We start from the raw sequence: 26,813 nt of genomic DNA, 5'->3' as shown, positions 1-26,813 counted from the left end.
TGAGTCACTGTCCCTGCCTCCAGTGACAAAGTAAGAGGCACAGAGTTTCTGCTCAGGAGGCAGGGCCGGCCATTAGAAGAGTGAGTTTTGTAGTTCTCCCTAAAAAGACTGACTTTAATTGGAACAGAGCATGGAAATGTTCAAGTCTAAGGGCACTAAAAAAAATCCATAGAGATCTTAGTGTTGAACATTTAAGAGGTGGCTGATAGCTCAATGATATCAACAAGCAGAATAGTAGACCAGCTCGCAGTTTACAGAGAGAACCAGGGGAAGAAAAAAAAAAAAAAGCTAAGGAGATCCCTTCTTCTTCAATTTCTGCTGAAGAGCATTTTCAAACACACACAGAGTCAGGACTAATATCTGGGCATGCTACCAGTGGAAGAAAGCCATTTAGAAGCTTAACAGGCAGGTTAGGGAAAGAGATAGTAAAAAATGTCCTTGCTAAAAACCACTTTCATCCTTTTGGGGAAGAGGGGCCAGGGTGACTGTGCAGGCAGAGATTGTGCCCTCTGAGGAGTGATATGGCTATGGGGAAAACAGACTTTAATGGACTAGCTCAGACAAGTCACTAAACAAGTTAACAATCAAATATTAACAATGACAAGCCCTAGAGGGGAATCAGTGTTCAAAGATGTTCCCATATATCATCTAAAATGTCCAGTTTTTAACAAAAATGATGAGATATGCAAAGAAACAGGAACGTATGACTCATATGCAGGGACAAAAAACAGGCAATAGGAACTTACTTTGAAAAGGTGCAGATGTTGAACATAGCAGACACAGATTTCAAAGAATCTATTTCACTTTATTTTTCAAAGAATTTATTTGAAATATGTTCAAACAACTAAAGGAAACCACACAAAGAATGTCTGATGACATTGCCTCAGCAAATACACTGTCTTAATAAGGAAGGTAATGGGATAACACATTTAATGTGATTAAAGAAAATAACAGTAAGCAAGAATCTAATGTCCAGCAAAGCTATCTTTCAGAACTAAAAGCAAAATCAGGAAATTCCCAGATAAACAAAAGCTGAGAGAATTTGTTGTTAGCAGAATCATTTTTACAAAAAAAAAAAACCTAAGAGAAGTTCTTCAGGCTGAAAGCAAATGACATCAGATAGTAATTTGAACAACAACAAAAAAGTCCACTGGTAAAAGTAATTGCATAACTCTAAAAGACAATATAAAGATATATTTCTTCTGTACTCTCTTAGCTTTTAAAAGGCAACTGTATAAAACTATATATAGGGTTTTACACCTAATAGATATATCCACAGGCTTCCACCAACCCAAGAAGAATACACATTCTTCTAAAGCACACAGAGCACTTTCTTCAGGATAGACCACATGCTAGGCCACCAAAGAAACTTCAAGTAAACTTAAAATATCTTAAAGTCTCACAAAGTATGCACTCTGACTACGGGGCGGGGGGGGGGGGAGATTAGAACAAGAAGAAAATAAACAATAGATTCTAAAATAAACAAGTCAAACAATCAAAATGAAAATTATAAAATACTTTGAGATGAATAAAATGAGAAAATGCAACATGCCAAAACTAATGAGATGCTGCTCACGCACTGTGCTATGGTCAGAATGTGTCCCTCCCAAATGGATATGTTAAAATTATAGCCCCCAAAGGTGAAGGTATTGGTAGGTCATGAATTGGGTTAGTGGATTTTGTAAGAGATCTCTATGCCCTGGCTGGTGTGACTCAGTGGGTTGGGCGTCATCCAACTGGTTTGATTTCTGGCCAGGGCACATGCCTGGGTTGTGGGGCAGGTCCCTGGTTGGGGGCATGCGAGAGGCCGCTGATGCATGTTTCTCTTGCACATCGGTGTATCTCTCCCTCTCCTTCTCCCTCCCCACCCTAAAGTAAATAAATAGTTTTTAAAAATCCGAATAGACATTTTCCAAAGAAGATATATAAATGGCAAATGAGCACATGAAAAGATGCTCAGCATACTTCTGTCATTAGTCATAACATCACTAGTAATGACATCATTAGGGAAATGCACATCAAAACTGTAACGAGATAGTACTTCATACTCACTAGGATGACCATAATCTAAAGGATATAATAGCAAGTGGTGGCAGGGAGGCAGAGAAAGTGGAACCATCATTCATTGCTGGTGGGAATGTAAAATGGCACAGTTGCTTTGGAAAACAGTCTGGTAGTTCCTCCAATGATTAAACATAGAGTTACCATATGGCTGAGCAATTCCACTTTTAGGTATATATACTCAAGAGAAATGAAAACACACGTCCACACAGAATTTGGACATGCAGCATTATTCATAATATCTGAACACTGGAAAAACCTCAGTACCCATCAATGAATGAATGGTCGAACAAACTGTGATGAATTCATACGATGCAATATTATTCAGCCATTAAAAAGAAATGAAGTATTGATCCAAACTACAACATGGAGAACCTAAAAAACATTACTGAAAAATTATAAAAGTAGCCAGTTATAAAAGACTATAAATAGTATGATGACATTTGCATGAAATATCCAAAACGGGCAAATCAATAGACAGAAAGTAGATGGTTGTTTACAGCTGGTGGTAGGGATGGAAAGTCACTGCTAATTGGTTAGGGATTTTTATAGTGAAGAAAAAGTTCTAAAATTAGATTGTGTTGACAGTTGCACAACTCTGTCAATATTCTGAAAAACATTAAATTGTATACTTTAAATGAGTGAATTATAACGTATATGAATTTTACCACAATAAGTCTGTTAAAAAATATTCTAGGACAGGGGTCAGGATACTTTTCTGTAAAAGGCCACACAGTAAATATTTTAGGCTTTGCTAGCCACATAAACTCTCATGTATTTTTCTGTATTTTAATTTATAACATTTTACAAATGTAAAAACCATTCTTAACTCTCAGGGTATAGAAAAACAGTCCACAGGCCTGATTTGGCCAGTTAGCAATAAGCTATCCACCCCTGTTCTAGGAAAAAGATGTGGTTCCTTGATAAATTACACTTACTACACTTGTATACTTTTTAAAACATCCTTCACTTCCCCTGACCTCATGCTCAAGAGAGTAGAGACAATGTTGATATGATTATGAAGGATATCTGTAGTCCTTCATCATCCGTTTATTTAAAAATATTTTAATTTATGAGGACTTAGAGAATAAGGAAATGTATTTGTAGAATTCAACAAGTCCTCATTAGAGAGACAGAGAGCATCATTCATAGGGACTGAATTTAGATGGTAAAAGGCAGAAGTGCATCTTCAATTATCTAAATAGATATCCTTTCAAAGGCAAAGAAAGTTAGTTACATAAGGGTTACTAAGTTAGAGAGTTCTTATGAAACATAAGGGTGTGTAAGAGAAAGAACAGAAGAAAAAAGAATAGCTGTTAGAAACAAAGGAAATAATTAAGAATAGTGCTTAAGAGTTTGAAATTGCTCTTAGGTCAATTTGGTCTCTATTCACTGAGACAAAAATTTAACAAAGTTAGGACTACTAGCTTAAAAGGAAAACTTGTTAAAAAAGTTAAAAGCACAATGCAAAAACAAGATACTATAATTATTCTTTAGTAAGGCATAAAAATGTTATCAAAAATAAAACTGCATTTGCCCTTGCTTGTTAAGAAGCAAAAATGGTTGTTGTTGTTTTTTTATTTTGCTCTGGGGCATACAGATTCTTTTCTCATTTTGTACAATGTAAAGATTTTTAAAAAGAGGACACTTTGCTCCTTACAGATGAGGACTTTGTCTTCTTGACCCCCAGGACTTGACAGAGTGCTTGGTGCTCATATGATTTTTGAGTTGTACTCAGTAAGGGAAGAGAAAGGAAAGAAAATGCGTCAGCAGAGATCTGTGAGAGTTTGTTGCAGACCTGAAGAATCCTATGAAAAAAGAGATTAACGGAAGGAAGTGAATAACCAGCAAGAAGGATGTACATCAAGCAGAGGAAAAAAAAAAAAGAAGCTGATAAATATGTGAAATTGGGAAGGTTTTTCCACCTTAGAGAAAAGTGGTAGGTATCTAGACCTTAAAATCATACAAAAAACACTAGTGGTCGAACTTGGAGACAATTTTCATAGCTTGAAAGGCAGGTAAAGAACTACAGGCAAACTGATACTCTGGTGTATGGGAGACTGAGATGTTGATGCTGGTATCTCCCCAAGGGGGTAAAGTTTAAGAAGCTCAGAGTGAAATTCAGGCAAAGATAGGAATTCTGTCTTTTTGTTAAAATTGAGTTAATGATAATGTATTTAAAGACATGGGCCAAAGAAAGCAAATGCAATTGAGTGAAGAACAATAGGCCACATAAATAATTTCAGATGGCTTATCAAAGCTCTGGGAGTAGACGAGTTCTTCCTTAGAAAATATGTGAAAGGAAGCAAGAGAAGAAACTCCTATGGACCACATATGATCACAGGAAGATGATGAAGACAGAGAATATTTAAAAGGAGATTCAGAAAGAGTGGTCCATGGGAAGGGGCATTTTAGACATTCAATCTTTTTGAAAGAAGAGGCCAAGCCAAAGGTAACCTTTCCTTAGGAAGGAATTAGCCATTATAAACCTTTGCAAATCAAAATGCTTGCTGGAAGGGAAGAAAGAATTCTCTAAAGAGAATCAAAAGAACTGCATCAGGGAAGGCAAACGTACCAAATAGTACACTGAACTCTTTTGTCTTATTTGAAGGTTACACATTACCTGTTCAAAAGATGTTAGAGCGCGTCTTGCTTGCTCCAGATCAACTGAAGTTGCCATCAGTAAGCATGTTTTCTGTGCAATCATAACTACTTCATCAGAAGGACAAAACAGGGACAGCTGATAAGAAATAACCAAAACATCAATGAATAGTGAGAATTCTGCCAGGTGAACATAAACAAGCAGAATGAAAATCAGCAATATTCTGTCTGAATGAGAAAATTCAGCTGGCAAAGCACATCTCACCTTACAAATGATATAGACTATAACATTAATTTATGGTTTCAATTTTATATTACTTTCCATTGTTTTTTAAGCACCTTTCTAGAGATAAATGTTTCATTTCTTCACAGTTTTCCTAGCCTTCCCCATGACAAGTACTATCATTCGGCCCTGTATTTCTATCTAGTGATCTACTTCTTGGTTTATGTTGTAATTCCTAAGTTGTTTTCCCTCCTGACAAATAGATTTCCCCTTTGCACTGAATAGAGCTGAAATTAGTACATATATTGTCATGGCTGAAAGAGACAATGCCAAATCTTGACAGGCATTAGACATAACCTCATCATTAAAACTTGTTCTCTAGCTTTGGGGGGAAAATACTCCCTGCTTTGTATTAAAATAAAACTCTGGGCCACTTGGGATTTCCACATGGAATCCTACTTGTGCTATCACAAATGTCGAAACGAAAAGTAATTTATTTCACTTAATTAATTAAAATTATACCTAAACTTCCAAAGACTATTTCTTAATCTTTCCAAATGTTTAGTGATTATAACCATTACCATCACTGAATTAATAGCATTTCAAGATACCCAGTCTCTCTCAGTATCAGGTTACTGGTATAGAAGACGAGGCAGTGATGCTAGATTATCTCTATAGTTCTTTTCAGTTTCAAAACTCTTACCATTTAATCTATCTCACTATATCAAACTGTACTCTCCTGAATGTGTGAACAATATTCTTTAGCCCTTCTTTTATTTTTCATGAATACTATATTGGTTTTCTTTCTGGCATTTAACCTCTACCTTGGAGGCTAACAACTATGTACAAATGCTTATAATTACAAAACAAGCTCACAAATCTTTACACACAGAACCTGCTCTAGGAAAAATTATGAAGTAGGCCCAGGCTTCTCAGCATCCTTTTTACTCCCTGTTGTCCCCAGATACCTATTCTATATTCCTCTAGACTTATACCCATAAACCTTCTTAATGTTGATAACTGATAATTTTTTAGAGGATTCCCCCTCTTAAAGACGGTTATATTTTAATATAGGCCTCAGGGAGACTGAAATTCTTTCAGAGGCAAGGAAGTAAGTCTCTTATGGTAAAACTTCAAGCTCCATGATGGTTGTTAATGATGGTGAGACCTGATTCATGTTCTCACATTATACCCTATAGGGTTCACATTGTCTCTAGGTCATGCCTGCTTAGACATGTATCAAGTGTTCCTACATTAAAGCCAATCCCACTCTATATTTAGCCATAATGGTTATATCCTTGTTGTGTTACATTCATGAGATAGTTATCAGAAGAGACTCACCTTGTAAGAAAGCATGAAAAATTCTCTCATTATCACTGGCTCTTGATTGGATTGCACAGCCAAATTCCAAGCTAAAAGTTAACGTGAAATAATACGGTTACGGAGATCTACTCTTTAATATGTACTATTATCAGTGTTAAAAAAAGCTAACTGCAGCTTTTAGAGAAAATTTTCCAGGTAAATTTAGAAACTTCTACTACTTCCAATCTTCAATTCTAGGCCAATGACCAATGGAGGTAGTGCTTTCAGAAAAAATTGGAGGGCCCTGGCTGGTGTATTGACTCACCAGTGGAGTCAGTGGATTGACTGCTGGCCTGCAAACCAAAGCGTCACTGGTTTGATTCCCAGTCAGGGCACATGCCTGGGCTGTAGGCCAAGTCTCCCATGGGGGGGGGGCAGTGAGAGACAGCCACACATTGCTGTTTCTCTCCTTCTCTATCTCTCTCCCTTCCCCTCTGTCTAAAAATAAATAAATAAAATCTTTTAAAAATTGGAGGATATACAATAAATTCTTAGCACAAATCCATCTAAAAAACTTAGGCTCACCAAGGAGCTCAGCAATTGGCATTGGTGAAAAGAAGTTAAAATTTAGCAAAGAACATGGTATACTACAATCAAGGGTTGAAGAAAACTGCTGTAAAGTTTGACATCGTCCACAGAGCAGTGGAAGCCCCAATTAGGCAATGTTTAGCATGATCTTCGCCTTGACATTTCAAAATGAAAATTCACTAAAAAAAGTATTGGAAAGTAACTTTTCAAACTTTCACAAAATGAAAATCAGTAAACCTTTATTTGCATAAGTTTCTCAGAAACCAGATTGCTGTATTTATTCCCTTTTCTCCTACATTAGAGCCCCAGTAAACTCCACAAAGCAGAAAAAGGTCCATGTAGAATCGGTCCATTTTGTGATATTACTGCTGAATTGCTCCTGTTTACTTATCACTGTAGTATCTGCCTCCACAAAATTAATAATTGTACAGGTTGATGGATTTTCACAAAGTGAATATATATCCATGTAACCAATATAGATCAAGAACAATCTTGATCTTAACCAGACACCCAGAAGCAACCCCATCAACCCTCTTCAAAGTTCAATTCCCCTCAGGGGTAACCACTACCCTGAGTTCTAACATCATAAGTTAGTTTTGCCTATTGTTATTTTTTTACCATAAACAGAATCATACAATATGTACTCAATGCCTAGCTTCTTTGAGTACATACATTATGTACTCAACACTATGTTTGTAAGATTCATCCATATTGTTGCATATAGTTTATTTTGATGAATCATGTTCAGAGCTAAATTGGGCATTCTAGACCAGGTTTAGGAGCATAACCTTGGAGATGTGCAGTTATATTTCATCATTTTAATGTTTAGACCCATTTTTATAGAAAAGGAAGAAAACTAATATTGATTGAATACCTATGATGTTCCAGGTACATACAATGTTTCACTAATAATCCTGCAAAGTATATATAATTGTTCTCATCTTATAAATAATTAACCTGAGGTTAAGCAGGTTACCCTTGTACCCATAGACACAAACAAAAGAGCTAGCATTTGAGTCCACGTCTGTTGACTCTACTGCCCCACAATGTTGCCCACAGCCATAGAATTTTCTTTTACCTGTTTTTCTAAACCAGTGAGCTTCATTAATCCTTGCTTCTGAGATTGAAGTTCTTGTAACAGAAGCCTGGGAAAATTTCACGAGTGCTGCATGAAACAAGAAAATTCGATATGAAGGTCTTTTACTCTAGCAAAGTTGTTAATCCTGCTTTAAAAACAGTGGAACATGAGTTTGAATTTAGAGAGTTCTTTCTGTGTGTGCGCGCGCACAGTGGTGCCTACCAAAAGCAACTAAAGTGACAAAAAGCATTACCAAGCTCCAAGAGGCTGCTAATTCAAACTTTGAGGAACAAACACATCTATGGAGAGATTTATAATTTTAATTAAAGCAATCAGTCACCACCTGAGGTAGAAAGATATGATTTGCATGTAAGGAAATAAAGAATTGGAACAATCATATAGTGTACACAATACAAACAAAGTTAGAAAGAAAACTGAAGTGGAGAGTGAGAATTGGAAGAGTATTGATAGGCCAGTATAGTATTTACTGAGCTCCCACCGCAAGCACGTTACAGAACCAAGAACATGATGCCATCAGAAAGCATTTACTACACACCCGCATGCCCTTCTGAGAGACAAGGGTACCAACCAGCAGAGTCATTCTCTTTTGAAAAGCTTTGGTTTCTAAACCACTTTGCCACATTTAACACCTTGCTGACAGGTATTTGAGGTATAAAATCGAACTACTGCAATAGAGTTTCTAAGAGGTGGAGTTGGTATGTTTTGAACATAAGAAAACAGGTATGTGAGCAGCAGATGTGGGAAGACCTGTTAGGCAAAAGGGAGACACCACATAAGAAAGCATGGAGTTGGAAAAAGAATGAGATGGAGCTAGAAGTGTAGCTTGAATGAAGTAGACAGAGGAATTACTAGTAGGCAGGGGAGATAACATAGACTCAGGTAGAGAGAAGGATGGCTTCAAAATGACAATAAGCAATCTGAATTTGACTCAGAGGACATGAACACTAGCAGGGGAGGAAGGGAGGAAATGCTCTTCACACACATTGGAATAGAAACAGGCTGAACCACATTTGGAGATGAATGGTGGGGATGACAAACTTCTCTTTGCTGTGAAAAAGGAAACCAAGGTAGACTGCTGTGACCAGTGTTAACAAAAGCATGAAACTTAACTGACACATGAAGTTTGAATCAGTGTGCTCAACGTAATCAGAGAATTTAACAGAGGATAGAGGCAAGATGAAGGACTGAAAATGGCAGGAGATACTTACCTATGTTCAAGGCACCCAAAAGTCTTTCAACTTCCTTTCTTCTAAAAAATAAAGAAAAAAGTATTTTTCTTACTGTTCCAAGGCTTTACTATAGAAAAGTACCACAGTGAGACCCCTATTTGTGCCTGAGAGCTGTGTAAAAGTGCAAAATTGTGAAGTTCACTGTTCAAACCTCCAACATGTCATTTCAACACTATTTCCCCCACCACGGAATCCTGTTTCTTATCCCCAGTGCCCTCATGATTTTTCTCTCTTCTTCTACACCTACTTTCAGCAAAGAATTTCAATGACTGATAAGGTTGTACATGACAGGGTCAAGGAATATAATAGTAGATAGTGATCGCTGTGATTTTCAAGTTTGTTTTTTTTTTTTGAAAAGGGGAAATTAAAACCCTTGTTTCAAAGAAAACTTTATAAAAGTTTAATATACTTTTATAAAGTCTAAGTATATTAGAAAAGATCAAAGCATAGCTGGCTCTGGTTGAACTAGTGGTGGATGGATAGAGGCCTACAGCCTCATCTTCCTGAAAGTCCCTGAGTCCGTGCCCTGGAATTCTCAGGGTTCTGAGGAATCTAGTTTAAAAACCACTTGTTCCACCCAGAGAAAACAGATCTGGAAATGGGGGATGATGTGTCCAAAGTCATAAAAATAATGACAATGTCAAGACTAGTACCCAGGCCTCTTGACCGTCAGTCAAGCTTCTTTAAGGGGTATATAATTTTTAACAGAGGAAAACATTCCAGTTAAACAAAAGAATGTATATGGTAGGATTGGCAAATTCAATAAAGAAAGGTTAAAGGAAGAGGAGTAGAGCATACTATAAGGCTGGTTTCATCAGGAGAAGGTCTAGTATTATACAATAAATACTGTTCTTCAAGAATGGTAGAGGCTTTCTCAGGGATAAAAATTAGAATTCTGGTTTACATAAAGTAACTTCTTCCAGTAAATTTTATTAATTTGAATTACAGCTGAGCTAGTTACCTTCTTTCCTATTTAATTCAGCGACCATATAAAATAATCTAGGAAGTGTCCATTAATGCAAATAAATAATGCAAATAAGTATGAGGATATGAAAAGGGGATGTGTGGTTTATTTAAGAGACAAAGTGCTTTTAAAATTTTAGCACACAAATTTATTAATACTTAGGTAGATACTGCTAATTATAAAAACAGGATTTTTAGAAGAAAAAGAAACTTTAGTCATTATCAAGTTCAGCTTTTCACTAATTAACAGATGCAGAAAATACAGCTTAGAGAAGCTAAATAAGTTGCTATTGCCTAAGGTAGACCAGAAGTTAGGGAAACAGCTGAAACTAGAATTCAATTCTCTGTCTCTTCCCATTGAATTAAGCTTTTTAAAAAAGTTAGTATAATCAATTTCTTAAATCAGGTCCTGACCTCTACCTGAAATCACTGCTAGCAAATGTTCTTTCTAACTATATTTTTGGAAAACAGTAAGGGTATAAAGTCTTCTGCAATTTAAGTTTATCATTAATTCAAACAGGAGCCCTTTCCTTTCCCCCATCTCCAAACTGGTTTCAATCAGTGGGAGTTGACAGTATGCTACAATTACATGGGCTATGAAGCATCTTGTAAGTCTAGTGATAAAGATCTTCTTTTAAAGAATCAATATTCAGTAATTTAAATAAATTGAGTGTCTATTATGTGTCAAATACTACCCGAGGTTCCAGGTAAATACAAATATTCCTAGCCTTCAAGGAGCTCTTACAATCTAGTAATTATCAAGGTTTAGTCTCTCAGTTTCCTTTTTTATTTTTTAACCTTTTAAATTGAATTTACTAAGTGACATTGGTTAAAACAATTATATAGGTTCCATGTTTATAATTCTATAATATATCATCTGCATATTGTATTCTGTGCTCACCACCTCAAGTTTCCTTCCATCACTGTTTATCCCCTAATACCCCCTTCTACCTCTCCTCACCTCACTTTCCCTCTGGTCATCACCGTACTGCTGTGTCTATAAGTGTTGTTTTTTTTGCTTAATCCCTTCACCTTTTCACCCAGCCCCCAACTCCCCTCCCCTCTGATAGCTGTTAGTCTTTTCTCTGTATCTATGAGTCTGTTTCTATTTTGTTAGTTCATTTTGTTCATCTAACTTTTTTGCATAAAATTTGAAAGATACTTATATGTTAATATACATGTGAATTCCCACATATCCATCATTCAACTTCAATAATTATTAACTCATCATCGATCTGACTTCAATGATGTGCTCCACCCACTCCTTCCCCTCCCATATTATTTTGGAGCAAATTCCAGACATCACACCATTTCATCCATAAATATTTTAGGATATGTCTTTAACAGCCAAGGATTTTTTAAAAGAAATTTAACCACAAAACCATTACATGCCTAAAAATTAATAATTTCTTAATATAATCAAGTATTTGGTCATTATTCAAATTTCCAATTGTCTCAATATCTTTTGTTGTTGTTGTTGTTGATTGAGTTGCCTTGTAATGGATTCATGGGGCTTGTAAAGAGGTAAAATTTATCATACATGCTTGGGTAAATTTTGTATTATGAAAACACTTGTCATCAATGCAATATTATCTCAGTCACAGATATTTCCCAAACAATTTAGCTGAAAATTATATTGTCTCCAGGTACAAATGTATAAAGCAAAAGGGAAGTAGAGGTACACAAAAAGCAGAATTTTGTTTGATTAGAGAACGTAGAGATGGTAATTGTTCTCTGAAAGCTGTCTCCAATCAAGGCCTTGAATAGAGTTTTCCTTCAAATCATTAGGCTGTAGTGAATTTTGTGAATGGAAAATATCAGTGACCCAATTTTTCCACAAACTGTTAATTTCTTAATATCTTATGCCATGGAAACTATGAGCAGAGACATATTTGAATACTCTCAGCTGAGCTGATAGAGAATCAGAATCAGAATGAACAAGCCAACAAGGTCATATGTTTCTGTGGGAAAGGGGTATATCGATATTTCAATCTCCTCTTAAGAAAGAAGGAAACAGATGCAATATCATAATGAAATCATAGCTAACATTGTTGAGGGTTTCGTAAGTGCCTGGTAGTCTTCTAAATGTTTTACACGTATTTACTCATCCAGTTATCACAGCAACCTCACAGAGTAGGCACTATTATTATTCCCTTTGTATGGATGGGGACACAAGCCCAGGTCACACATCTAATAAGTGGCAGAGCCAGGATATAAAGCTAGAAGACTAGCCCCACAGCCTATATAGATCTTATCCACTGTACTATACCTCTCTCAATATAAAGTTTCTATTGAAAACTACTACTGTGATTTTTCTAATGATGAATACATTGCTTCCGTTGAAAGAACTTACTTGTTTGCAGATTCCTGCTCATCAGAAACTTTTGGAGCAATAAGACGGCACAAGCACCTGTATGATAAAGTAATATACAGCGATACTTAGGAAGAGACACGTGAAAGAATACATACCAAATTATTAACCTTGACTACCCCAGGAGGCAGAAAGGAGATTAATTCTATTTTACTTACGGAACTTTGTATTGTCTTTAATGCTTGTAATGAAAATATACCAATTTGTAATTTTGGAAGGGTAAATTAAATAAAATAATTTAAGAACAAAAGCAATGTTTATGACAAATTCTCAAATTGTTCCACCGTATATATCATTGTTCCAAATCACCTGCTAGAACATCAAGTATCATATGCAAACAGTGTTCATGTGTTTTTCTTCCCATAAAGGAACCTGGAACGGCATTTGGGTTCCACATAAACTAGGATAACTATTCTTTGAACAAATCTGGTAGCACAATGGTACATGGACAAAATAATGTCAGTTTGTAAAGTTTCAAACCCTAAAAATCTTTTTAAAAAGCCTTTCTTTATTTTTAGAGAGAGGGGAAGGGAGGGAGAAAGAGAAGGAGAGAAACAGAAATGTGGGAGAAATACTGATCAGCTGCCTCTCACAGGCCCCCAACCAAGGACCTGGTGTGCAACATAGGCATGTGCCCTGACCAGGAATCGAACTGTTGTCCTTTTGGTTCACAGGTGGGCACTCAGTCTCCTGAGCCATGCCAACCAGGGCCAAACCCTAAAAATCTTTCAAAAATACCATCTATCCTGAATGATTTTAGATATTTATCTGACTGAAGGCATGCAAGTTATCTCAAGACACCTTCTGATACTTATATTTCTGGGACTCCACTTTCCTTTGGCACCATGGCTTCAAGTAGCCCTTCTGCTTTCCGATTTTTCCCACTGGCATATTCTCAGTCACATCACTTTCCTAACCTCACTTTCCTCTGCCTCACTATTGTAGAAGTTCTCTTTTGATAAACCATTTTCCCTCATAAAGAGAAAAGGGGGAAAATCAGGTTCAACAGTTATCTTTTTTTAAATCCTTACCCAAGAACATCTTTTCATTGCTTTAAGAGAAAAAAGGAGGCTCAGAGGTAGAGATAGAGAGAGATAGAGACAGAGAGAGAAAGAAACATATCTAGGTTGAACCCCCAACCTTGGTATGTTCCCTGACTGGGAATCGAACCCGCAACCTTTCAGTGTATGAGACAATGCTCCAATCGACTGAGCCACACCAACCAGGGATTTTTTAAAATTAAGCATCCCTATCAAATTTCTGATGGTATTTTTTTACAGGAATAGAAAATAAATCCTAAAATTTCTATGGAACTACAAAAGACCCCAAATAGCCAAAGCAATCTTGAGAAACAGCAAAGCTGAAGGGATCACTCATCCTGACTTAAAGTTATACTACAAAGCTATAGTAATCAGCATGGTACTGGCATAAAAAGTCATATAGACAAAGGTAATAAAATAAGAGAGTCCAGAAATAAATCCACGTATATACAATCAGCTAATATTGGACAAGGGAGCCAAGAATACTGAATAGATGAAAGACAGTTTTTTTTCAATAAATGGTGTTGGGAAAACTGGATATTTACATGCAAAAAAAGAAACTGGGTCCCATATCTTGTATTACTCTCAAAAAATTAACTTGAAATGGACTAAAGACTTAAGTACAAGACCTGAAACCACAAAACCCCTAGAAGAAAACACAGGAAAAGGGTTCCTGGACAATGATTTTTTTGGATATGGCACCCAAAGTATAAACAAGAAAAGCACAAATTAATAAGTGGGACTACATCAAACTAAAAAGCTTCTATATAGCAAAAAAGAAAAAATATCAACAAAATTAAAATGCAACCTACAGAATGGGAGAAAATATTTGCAAACCATGTATCTGATAAGGGTAAATATCCACAACATATAAGAAACTTATATGCCTTGACTAGTGTGGCTCAGTGGGTTAGGCATCATCCTACAACCCAAAAGGTCACTGGTTCAATTCCCAGTAAGGGAACATGCCTGGGTTGCAGGCCAGGTCCCCAGTTGGAGGTGTGTGAGAGGCAACCTATTGACTGATGTTTCTCTCACACATCGATGTTTCTTTCCCTCTCTCCCCTCTCTCTAAAAAGAAATAAATCTTTAAATAAAGAAACTCATATGACTCAATAGCAAAACAAAGGCACAAAAACCCAATCAATCTGATTTTCAAATGGGCAAAGGACCTGAATAGACATTTTTCTAAAGACGGCATACAGATGGCCAGGTGGTACACGAAAAGATGCTCAACATCACTAATCATCAGAGAAATGCAAATCAAAACCACAGTGAGATATCGCCTCACACCTGTTAGAATGGCTATCACAAAAAATATAAGTGCTAAGTGTTTGTGAGGATGTGAAAAAAAGGGAACTTTTGCACTGTTAGTGGGATTATAAATTGGTACAGCCACTACGGAAAGCAGTAAGGAGGTTTCTCAAAAATTAAAAACATAACTAGCACATGAGATAGCAGTCCCCACTACTGGTTATATATCCGAAGGAAAGGCAATCACTGCCTTGAGGAGATATCTGTGCTCTCATGTTCACTGCAGCATTATTCACAGTAGTCAAGATATGAAAACAATCTAAGTGTCTGGATGAACAGATAAAGAAAATGTGGTATGCACACATGCAGGAAATCCTTTCCTATCTATAGGATATGAATTACTTACTTGATAGCTGTCAGGACTTGTTCTGTGTCTTCTGAACATACAGCTAAATATTCCAAAGCCTTTTCTCCAGCATCTTGTTGTCCATTCTAAAAAGGACAAAATAGAGTATGTTAAATTATGTCTCAAAGAGATATTTACAAAATGTTATCTATATTCCTGCCCATTATGAACAAGAAAAAGATATCAATTTGCTCATTTTGTATTCTCAAAAGAAGCCTTGCAAGATGGTAGAATGAAGATAATGGCTCATTGACAGAAACAGAAGAGGCTCATATTGGTGTCAGAAACCCACTCTTCCCTATGCAGAAACACTTAAGAGCCTTGCCAACCTTGCTGTACTTGGTACCTTACCTTAGGGACTCTGTACTGGCTTTCAATTCTGCCTAGAATACTCTGCCTTTACTTCCCATCCCTGCACATGTGCAAGGCTAACTGCCTTATCAATTTCAAGTCTTTGCACAAATGTCATCTTCTCAATGAGAGCTACCCTCACTACCCTATTTTAAATGATAACTCACACCAATCCAGCCCGTTCTCACTCCTGATCCTTTTTATTCTGCTCTCTTTTTTATATGACCCATCAATTTCTAACATATTATACAAACTTGCTTATTTATTATCTGCTTTCCTTCTGCTTGACTGTAAGCTCCAAGAAAGCCTATTGCTGTTTCATTTACTTAGTTATCCCAAGACACTAGAATAGTGCCTGGCACATAGGAGCTACTCAACAAACATTTGCCAAGTGAATGATGTTCTCACTAGCACTTCAAATGCAATTTATAAAGCAACTGTAGTGAGTGAAAACTGGATACTACACTTATTCCTTTGTGGGTATATATTCAATATCTTGGGTTTGGTCATCCATCCTCTAATTCAAACTACTTTTAGGTATTTTTTCTGATTTTTTTCCTCCTCATTAAAGCCATTTTCCTTTTCAGAAGTACAGTTCCATAATTCTTCTGCTTTCTATATCAAATATAAATTTATAAACCTTCATTTAAAAAGGTATTTGCCTTTGACTTCCCCACTACCAAATTTCTCTCATTTCCTCTTTACCATCTTACACAAACATATCCTGTACCTGCATCTGCCTAATATTTTCCCCCTCTAAGAGTTCTGTTACCCTATTTATTAACATTAAGACATAGATCATTCAAACCATATTTAGTAACTACTATGGGTGAGATATTGAGCTGGGTGCTAAAAATATGGTCCTCAAAGATTTCACAAGTTAATTTGGATAGACAAGCCATGCATTAGCAATAGAAGGCCATAACTAGCATACATGTTACAAATTACTGAAATTCAGAATAGGAAGAGAACGTGAAAATGGAATTGATTTGGGAAGTCTCCATAGTGGAGGGAAAGCTTAGGTTGGGCTTTGAAAAGGGTAGCATTTAAATAAGCAAGAACACTTTTTAAAAGATGGTATAAACAAGACATGTAAAAAGGAATGTGATTGGCCTGTTTGAAAGACACTATGTTTGGTTGGAGTGATAGAGGGCTTATGTCTCCACCATCCTAGATCTTGTGGCTAATGTAATGGTAGCTTATATTATTATGATATATAGATGTAGATGTGAACAAAACAAACCCCATCTTTATGTCCCAGGTTTCATTTGAAGTTTCATGCTGTGATCTTTGACCAACATCATTGTTCTCAGAAAGCATATCAAAGCTTTCTAATTGATGATTATCTGTATTCCTTAAAACATAGCCATAAATATTGTCGTTATAATACCCAGAATGGCATCAAATGAGATAAATATCAAAGTGGTAATAGTATCAATTATAAACAATCATCTGTCACAAGACCACCAGGAGGTATGACCCATGGCACTACTACATTCTTTGTCCCTTTGTTCTGTCAGTCATTAGCACCAAAGTTATATTATAAAACTGTAACAGGGGTCTGGTAGTGGAGAATAATCTGTGCACAATAGCTGGGTCATCTGCTCCACTCTGTCTCAATCTTCCCATGAGTAAACTGCTTTATAATAAGTTCTGTTGTATTCTATGGGGTTGCCTGCTTCACTTTTCAGTTTTAAGATACCTTCTCACTCACCCCAGCACTGAACATATGATGATGACATAGGGGAGTAACATGAGATGAAGTAGAAGAAACAGCTGCTGTGGTCAGGATGTATATGTGTTAATAATAACATAATTACTATATATGTAGACCAAGCTTCAAATCACATTTTTAGCTACCTTCTCAGTTAATTTCCACAATTCTGTAGGTATTACCTTTATTTTTCACAAATGATGAAATTAAGAATCTAGTTCCATCACTGGGTCTAAGAGCTCCACAGTTGCTATGATGCTTTTCCTAATCCTATATATTACTAAGGACTAGAATTCTGCGAGTGAAAAACAGGGTGCAGATACTTATTACTTCTGAAGCAAAAGTGCTTTGTGGTCAAGAACTGAAGAGGTCCATAGAAATTTAAACTGGTTTTATTTTTTTCAAATTGATGAGAAAAATAAATTTCTTAATAGATAACCACTGTATTTGTTTGCATGGCATAGCATTTTAAATTGAGTGTTTCTTTCTAAACTTAATGTTTTGTTATATTTATTTTTTTCTGTAGTCTTAAGCACAAACCTGTTACCTCATTTTGTTTCATTTACAGTGTAAAGAAATGAAGAGAAATAAAACAATTCTGCAATCAAGCTTGGTGTGAAAATATGAGACCAAATAGTAAAAGGAGTAAGTAGAGGCCTCTCTTGTGCCTAAATTGTCTCTCAAAATGAAAAATAGGTAAAAATTTCACAAATGATACATAAGAGTTACCTCTAGAGCAAACTGGGCAGCTAAGCCTAAAAGTTTGCCATGTAAACGAGCATCCGTAAATAAGTCAGTCTCTCCTAGCTCATCAGATATTAGTGTATTCTTGAAAGCGGTAATTGCTTCCAGAGCTGAAAAACAAGAAAACAATTCAAAACATGAGATACTCTTATAAAAGATAATAGTTATCAATGGTTAATTATATCACAATGACTTTGAAACACATTTTATGAGCACTAATGTCTTTAAAATATTAATTTTCATAGTCATCTAAACTGCTAAACTTTCAAGGACTTAAATGTCAGAAAAATGCCCAACTGAACAATTGAACACCTCTGTGAATTTATCCCATAGATATATATGCAAAAGCAAGCAAAAACATACAAATATGTTCATCCAGCAATATTCATAAGAATAAAATATGGAAGCAACCTAAATCCCACCAACAATGGATAGGCTAAATGCATTTTGGTATATCCATAAGATGGAATATAATATAGAATGAAGTAAAATAAATGAATGATAGTATCATATCCCATTATGTCTTAAAGGTAGACTATGATAAGTCAAACAGATGTAGTAAAGACAGCATGGATGGACCTGGAGACTATTATGCTAAGTGAAATAAGCCAGTCAGTGAAAGATGATCTCACTAATATGCAGAATCTAATGAACAAAATAAACTAATTAACAGAGACTTCCAGCCAAAATGGAGGCTTAGATAGACACACTGTGCTTCCTCACACAACCAAAAGAAGGACAACAACAAATTTCAAAACAAAAACAACCAGAAACGACAGAAATTGAACTGTATGGAAGTCCAACAACCATGAACTTAAAGAAAAAACATTCATCCAGACTGGTAGGAGGGGCAGAGAGGATCGGGGCAAGGTGGTGTCTGGTGGACCCAGGTGGGAAAGGTGATGGCTGGCAGAGCGAGTGGTCCCACATCTGTGTGTGGATAAACCATGAGGAACAACTAGGGAGCAAGAGAGACAGTGCAACCCAAGGTCCCAGCATGGGAAATAAAGCCTCAAACCTCTGACTGAAAAATCCTGTGAGGGTTGAAGCAGCAGGAGAAACTCCCAGCCTCACAGGAGAGTTCATTGGGGAGACCCACAGGGCCCTAAAACATACACAAACCCACCTACCCAGGAATCAGCACCAGTAAGGACCAATTTGCTTGTGGGTAGCAGGGGAAGTGACTGAAATCCAGCAGAGAGCCAAGCAAGCACCATAGTTCTCTCTCAGACCCCTCCCCCACAGATAGTGTCACAATGTACTGACATGGATTGCCTCACCCTAGTGAACACCTAAGGCTCTGCCCCTTATAACAGGTGTGTCGAGACAAAAAAAAAAAAAAAAAAAAACATGGCCCAAATGAAAGAACAGATCAAAGCTTCAGAAAAAAATACAACTTAGCAATGGAGAGATAACCAATCTATAAGATGCAGAGTTCAAAACACTAGTAATCAGAATGCTCACAGAATTCGTTAAGTATGGTCACAAAATAGAGGAAAAAATGAAGGGTATGAAAAGCGAAGTAAAGGAAAATGTACAAGGAAGCAATAGTGACGGGAAGAGAACTGAGACTCAAATCAACAGTTTGGAGCAGAAGGAAGAAAGAAACATTGAACCAGAACAGAATGAAGAAACAAGAATTCAAAAATATGAGGAGAGGCTTAGGAACTTCCTGGACAACTTTAAACATTCCAACATCCGAATCACAGGGATGCCAGAAGGAGAAGAGGAAGAACGGGAAATTGAAAACTTATTTGAAAACATAATGAAGGAGAACTTCCCCAATCTGGTGAAGGAAATAGACTTCCAGGAAGTCCAGGAAGCTCAGAGAGTCCTAAAGAAGTTGGACCCAAGGAAGAACACACCAAGGCACATCATAATTACATTACCCAAGATTAAAGATAAGGAGAGAATCTTCAAAGCAGCAAGAGAAAAGGAGACAGTTACCTACAAAGGAGTTCCCACCAGACTATCAGCTGATTTCTCAAAAGAGACCTTGAAGGCAAGAAGGGGCTAGAAAGAAGTATTCCAAGTCATGAAAGGCAAGGACCTCCATCCAAGATTGCTCTATCCAGCAAAGCTTTCATTTAGAATGGAAGGACAGATAAAGTTCTTCTCAGATAAGGTCAAGTTAAAGGAGTTCATATATCACCAAGCCCTTATTATATAAAATGTTAAAGGGACTTATCTAAGAAAAAGAAGATAAAAATATGAATAGTAAAATGACAACAAACTCACAACTATTAACAAATGAACCTTAAAAAAAAAACTAAGCAAACAACTAGAACAGGAACAGAACCACAGAAATGGAGATCACATGGAGGGTTATCAGTGGGGGAGTGGGAGGGAAAAAGAGGGGCGAAAGGTACAGGGAATAAGCACAAATGGTAGGGAGGAGGTAGGGACTGTAGGAAATAAAGTGAAGGGATTAGCAAAGAACTTATATGTATGACCCACAGACACAGACAACTGTGTGGCGATGGTCAGAAAAATGGGGGGATGGGGACATCTATAGTAGTGCAAATAGAAATAAAGGTAAATAAATAAAAATAACGAAACAAAAAATTATAGCTAATAAGCCAAAATAAGAAAAATATAATCATAAAAATTCAATTAATCCAGAAGAAGACAGAAAAAAGTAAAAGTAAAATGGCATCAAAGAGCAGATGGGACAAATAGACAAATCACATCATGTTAAATTTAAACCCAATTATATCAATAATCACATTAAATATAATGGTCTAGATGACCCAATTAAAAGACAGACATAGTAAGGATTAAAGAAAGCAAATTTCAACTGTATGCTACCTACAAGAAACACACTTTGTTTTTTTGTTTGCGTATTTTTTATTGTATTTTTCCATTACCATTTATCCCCCTTATACCCTCTTCCAACTCTCACCCGCCCCTCTGCCTGCAACCACCACACTGTTGTTCGTGTCCATGAGTTCTTTTCCTTTTTTGTTTGATCCTGCCACCCTCAACTGCCCTGACCAGACCTGTCAGCCTGCTCCCTATGAATCTATCTCTACTTTGCTTATTAGTTCAGTTTGTTGTTCATTAGATTCCACACGAGTGAAATCATATGGTATTTGTCTTTCTCTGACTGGCTTTTTCACTTAGCATAATACTCTCCAGGTCCATCCATACTGTTGCAAAGGGTAAGATTTTCTTCTTTTTTACAGCGCGTAGTATTCCATTGTGTAACTGTACCATAGCTCTTTTATCCACTCATCTACTGATGGACAAAAAACACACTTTAAATCTAAAGATAAAACTGGTTAAAAGAAAAAAAAAGGATAGGATAAAAAAATACTATGTTAAAGGTACTGAAAGAAAGCTGGAGAGTTATATTAATATCAGACAAAATAAATTTCAGAGCAAAGAATATTAACAGTGATAGAAGATTATTTCACGATGATAAAAGAATCAATTTATTATGAGGGCATAGCAATCTTAAATATTTAAGTACCCAATAACAAAATTTCAAAACATGAGAAGCAAAAACTGATTGAACTGCAAGGAGAAATGAACAAATCCACAACTATAGCTCAAGATTTCAAAACTCTCGTTTAATAATTAATAGAACAAATGGAAACTCAGCAAAGATATAGTACATTTAACAATATTAATCAACTTGACCATCACTAGCCATCAGAGAGATGCAAATTAAAACCACATTGAGATATCATTTCACACCAGTCAGAATGTCCATCATAAACAAATCAACAAACAGTAAGTGCTAGAGAAGTTGTGGAGAAAAGGGAACCCTAGTGCACTGTTAGTGGGAATATAGACTGGTATACCCACTGTGGAAAACAGTATGGAATTTCATTTAAAAAAAAAAAAACCTGAACTAAAAATGGAACTGCTTTTTGACCCAGCGATTCCGCTCCCAAGTCTAAAAAAGAATATATTATGAGCAAGTGTTTATTCCAGAGTGTAGTGTTTAACAGTTGAAAAGCAATGTAACTGATCACATTAACAAACTTAAAATATTGATTACTTCAGTAGATGCAGAAAAATCATATGATCAAATTCAACATTCATTCCCATTAAAAAAAAAAAAAAAAACTAAACCAACTCCCAGAAAACTGGAAATAGAAGGGAACTTCCTCAACCTGACAAAAGGTATCTGTGAAAAGCCTATACCTAACATCATACAACTTAATAGATAAAGACTCAATAAATACCTTCCCTCTCAGCCAAGGATGTCTGTTCTCACCAATTTTACTCAATGCCGAACGGGAGATATTAACAAATACAATAAAACCAAAAAAAATTGTACCCAGATTGGACAAGAACAAGAAAGATTATTTTTATACACAGATACCATGATCATCTCAGTAGAAAAATCTGAGAGAATATACAAGTAAGCTACTGGAACTAATAAGCGAATTTAGCAAGTTGGTAAGATATAAGGTCAATATATAAAATCATTTGTATTTCTACATATTAGCAATGAGCAATCAGAAACTAAAGTTTTTTATGATGCTATCCCAAATAGCATAAAATATTATATTCTTAGGAAGAAATCTGACAAAAGATGCACAAGACCTATACACTGAAAGAAAAGATCTCTGAGAGAAATTAAAGACTTAAATAAATGGAGTTTTATAACTAGTTCATGGATTGGAACATGACAATTCTCTCCAAAGCAATATATAGGTTCAGTATGATCCCATTCCATAGTGTTTTGTAGAAACTGAAAAACTAATTATAAAATTCAGAGAGATATACAAAAGACTTAGTATAGCCAAAATAATTTGAAAGACAAAAACAAAGTTGAAGGACTAACACTGCATGATTTCAAATTTATTACATAACTATAGTAATCAATACAGTGTGGGAATGATGTAAATGTGGATGAATAGTTTAACGGAACAGAATGAAGAGTCAAGAAAGAGACCCATACACATACGGTAAGTGATTTTTCAATAAAGGTGCAAATGCAATTCTGTTCAGAAAAGATAGTTTTAAAATAAATGATGCTGGAATGACTGGACAGATATATGTAAAAGAATGAACTTGAATCCGTACTTTAAATCGAATAAAAGATTGATGCAAAATGAATCACAGACCTAACCCTATTCTTGACCCTAAAAAGATAAAGGAAGGCCTTCTTAGACAAGAAAAAAGCTAAAGGAGTTCATCACCACCAAATCAGTATTATATGAAATGTTAAAGGGTCTTCTTCAAGAAGAAAAAAAAGATTAAAAATATGAACCATAAAGTGGCAATAAATATATATCTATCAACAATTACTTGAAATGCAAAAGGATTATATGCTCTAATCAAAAAGTATAGGGGTGGCTGAATGGATAACAAAACAAGACCCTTACATGGGCTATCTATAAGAGACTCACTTCAGATGGAAAGACACATAGACTGAAAGCAGAGGGATGGAAAGAAAACAAAACAAAAAGCTGGGTAGAAATACTTAGTCCAAACAAAATAGACTTTAAAGAAAGGCTACAAAGAAGGACCTAGCAATTCCTTTTTTGGAAATCCCAAAACACTAAATTGAAAAGACATATACATCCACATTGTCACTGCCAACATTATTTACGTTAGCCAAGATATGGAAGCAGCCTAAGTGTCCATCAATATATGAACTAATAAAGAAGTGCTGCATGTATAAAATGGAATATGACTCAGCCATAAAAAAATAATGAAATCCTGTCACCTGCAGTGACATGGATGGACCTAGAGGGTATTTTGCTAAGTTAAATAAGTCAGAGAAAGATAAATACCATGGTTTCATTTATATGTGGAATCTAAAAAACAAAATAAACAAGTAGAACAGAAACAGACTCATAGATACAAGAACATTTTGATGGTTGCCAGATGGGAGGGGGATTAGGGCAATGGGAGAAAAGGTGAAGGGATTAATGAAACAAAACAAACAAACAAACAAACAAAATACTATATGCATTTGTCAAAACTCATAGAATTATTAATATAAATAAACCTCATAGATTCATATACTACTAGCAAGAGTAAATTCTATATATCTTCAATAAATATGACTTTAAAAATATTGAGCTGATGCTATGTTTAAAAGTAAAATTATTTTAATAGAATGTTAAAATAAAAGGTTTAACAGGAAATCTGGGTTGTTGTTTTTTTTTTTTGCAATTTCTGCTGGCAAAAATTTTCAAGTTCTTTTATGCTTCAACATAATACATCAAATAAAGCAAATGCCCAGAGGTGTCTAATGAAAACATCTATATGAACATGACACCAGTATTAACCCTGATAAAGAGTTGACTCCAATTACTATTCTAGACAATTTCTTTTTCAGTGTAGAATAAGTCATCTTCCTTTCTCTTATGGATTGAGTAACAGAGTCCCAATGCACATAATAGGTATTCATAAATAGTTACTTGATTGAATTCATGTAAATTCTGTTTGGATTCAAGTTTCTCAACTTATCAACCTGTGCCCTTCATAAAGAGCAACCAGATTGGAGCTCACGCTGCTCCAGGATATGCTCAGCTACTCGGAGAGCTGAACAGGAATATCACAGCATATCCTAACCAAGTCAAGATACATGCGTTTGCAGGCACACAGGTTAGGAAACTATGCTTATCTTAATGGAAAGGACAGAGCACTAATGGGATGAGGTTCATGTGAGTAATTCCAATACTGTCAACTTTATGGAAACTCCTTTTCAAAGCTTGATCTCTCACCAATTATTTCCCAAATAAGTGAAAATGGTCCAAAGGTATCCTGGAGACTTCCTTTCAATAAAAACAATTTTAAACTCACAGATGTTTGCAGTATGCTATCCCCTGCCCCCACAGCTTTGTAAACTTAATTTTTGAATAGGTGGTCCAAATAACATAACATATAAAAAAGTATAATGTGAAAAGACTTTGCCCCCTATTTTTGTCCCACACCTGCCTAGATCCTACCCCTGGAGGTAGCCCCTTGTACTTTTATTCTTATGTAACTGTTCATAGTCTCCTTTTGCATGGTTGTATTATCTTTATGTAGAAAAGCTGGAATATATATATTTCATTGTCTTGCAAACAATATTTTCCCTATTATGGTCAAAGAGGATTATTTGTGTTCTTTGTGTTAACAGTCAAATGCATCTCACAAATAACATTCATACCTGCTTTGCAGTTGCCTTCCAGGACTGCAATCTTGAATACGTAAAACTGAGTGAAAATATGTCCAGGATCAAGTTCTTCAGCTTCTGCCATTGCTACTTTAGCCTGAAAAAAAAAATGGGTCTCTTTTACAAAAGCTTTAAGGAAGATCTTACTGTATTTTGCTAATATTATTAACATAATCACAATGGCTAACTTGTACTCATAACGAAAAGACATGAATGTAAGAAAAGTCTTTAAAGAACCATTTTCCTAAAATCCTAAAGGCACAGTGAGTTCTGCTTCTGAAAACAGGGTGCATTATATGTGTCAGACCAACTCTCCTGCTGAAAACAACCAAACATGTTGGGTAACATGTTTTTAATTCCAAAAGCAACTGACAATATATGTAAATTTATTACCAAGCAAAATCTAAGAAAAAGTGAGTCCTCAGAGAAATAAGAAAGGAATGAAAGCCACTTTTTTTCTGGTGGGCATTAGTCAATGCAGGAAAATGTTAACTTTAGCTTTACTGGACCTCAGGAGGTCAGAGAAACAGACATCAAAGTCCAAGCATTACAATCTTAGGCTAAGAGCAAGCCAGAAGTAAACACATTCCACCAACTCCGCACTCCCCATGAAACTGCCAAAAAGTGACCTTGGCTATGAGAAGAATACAGCAAAATACTTGCGAAGACCCAATCCCTGAGGTATAAGACTAACAGACTCTGTATGTACTTACAGCCCCAAATGACATTATACGGGAGGCCAAAAGACCTCAAGCTATAAATTTAGTTTACATAGGTCCCAAACACCTGAAGAAGCAAGTGTAAATCCTCTATGGAGGAAGACACCTTCACCTTAGGCTTCAAAATATTTCTGTAAATATTTTTTTCACGAATCATGATTAGAAAACATTAAAAGAATCAAGCACACAACAAAACAAGGCACCATAGGGGAGAATCAACAGAAACAACAAATAGCAGAAATAGATTCTCAAGATGCAGATACCAGAATTATTGAAAACTGGCTATGAAATATCTATGTTTTCAGGTTTATAGAAATAAAATATATACAAGTAGGTTGATAATCAACAGTACATATTGATATGATTATAGGGGTTTCCCCCCACTGGTATCCATTTTGATTTGTTGCCTATACCGTATCCCTTGTTAAACACTTTGAATATCACAGAAGATTGTAGGAAACAAATTATAAAATGTGACCTTGTTGATCTGAAAAAAGGAACTACATGAACAGTGCAATGACCCAAGTGGAAACATGCCATAAGAGAATATATGACAAAAAGAAGTAAAACAAAGTTAAGAAGACATGAAAATTAAGTATATTTCACCACAGTGAGCCCTGGCTGGTGTGGCTCAGTGGATTAAGTGCTGGCCTGCAAACCAAAGGGTCACTGGTTCGATTCCCAGTCAGGGGACATGCCTGGGTTGCAGGCTGGGTCCCCAACAGGGGGTGTGCAAGAGGCAACTGTACACTGGTGTTTAAAATAAAATAAATAAATTAAAAAATATATATAGTTTAATACTGTCTCATATAAAGTGCTGGAGATATTCAATGGATAATGGCAATTAAAAATTCACATTTATACAATTTAGAGAAAAACAAAGAAATTACCTATATTTAATACATTGCTATCTCAAAACAATGCTGCTAAATGTATAAACTAATGACTCTATAACATAATCTACTAAGAATTCAGAGGAATTTATTCTCCAACTCCTTTGACCTGCCCAAACTAACTTGTGA

General features: G+C 35.8%; 1 protein-coding gene across 1 annotated transcript in view; it reads right to left on the bottom strand.

The window, feature by feature from the left end:
- TEX11 (testis expressed 11) overlaps nt 1-26,813 on the bottom strand; it is a 125,598-nt gene that overhangs the window by 17,092 nt on the left and 81,693 nt on the right. The window contains exons 16-23 of the mRNA XM_028523075.2: nt 25,067-25,169; nt 17,932-18,056; nt 15,138-15,223; nt 12,420-12,476; nt 9,083-9,123; nt 7,854-7,940; nt 6,227-6,297; nt 4,685-4,801 (exon numbers count right to left, since the gene is read on the bottom strand). Of these exons, the coding sequence (XP_028378876.1) occupies nt 4,685-4,801; nt 6,227-6,297; nt 7,854-7,940; nt 9,083-9,123; nt 12,420-12,476; nt 15,138-15,223; nt 17,932-18,056; nt 25,067-25,169 (687 nt within the window). The remainder of the gene's footprint in view (nt 1-4,684; nt 4,802-6,226; nt 6,298-7,853; nt 7,941-9,082; nt 9,124-12,419; nt 12,477-15,137; nt 15,224-17,931; nt 18,057-25,066; nt 25,170-26,813) is intronic.

The sequence above is a fragment of the Phyllostomus discolor genome, chromosome X, assembly GCF_004126475.2.
Source record: "Phyllostomus discolor isolate MPI-MPIP mPhyDis1 chromosome X, mPhyDis1.pri.v3, whole genome shotgun sequence".
Classification (NCBI taxonomy): domain Eukaryota; kingdom Metazoa; phylum Chordata; class Mammalia; order Chiroptera; family Phyllostomidae; genus Phyllostomus; species Phyllostomus discolor.
The sequence above is the reverse complement of the archived record's forward strand: the minus strand, read 5'-3'. Positions and strand labels throughout refer to the sequence as shown.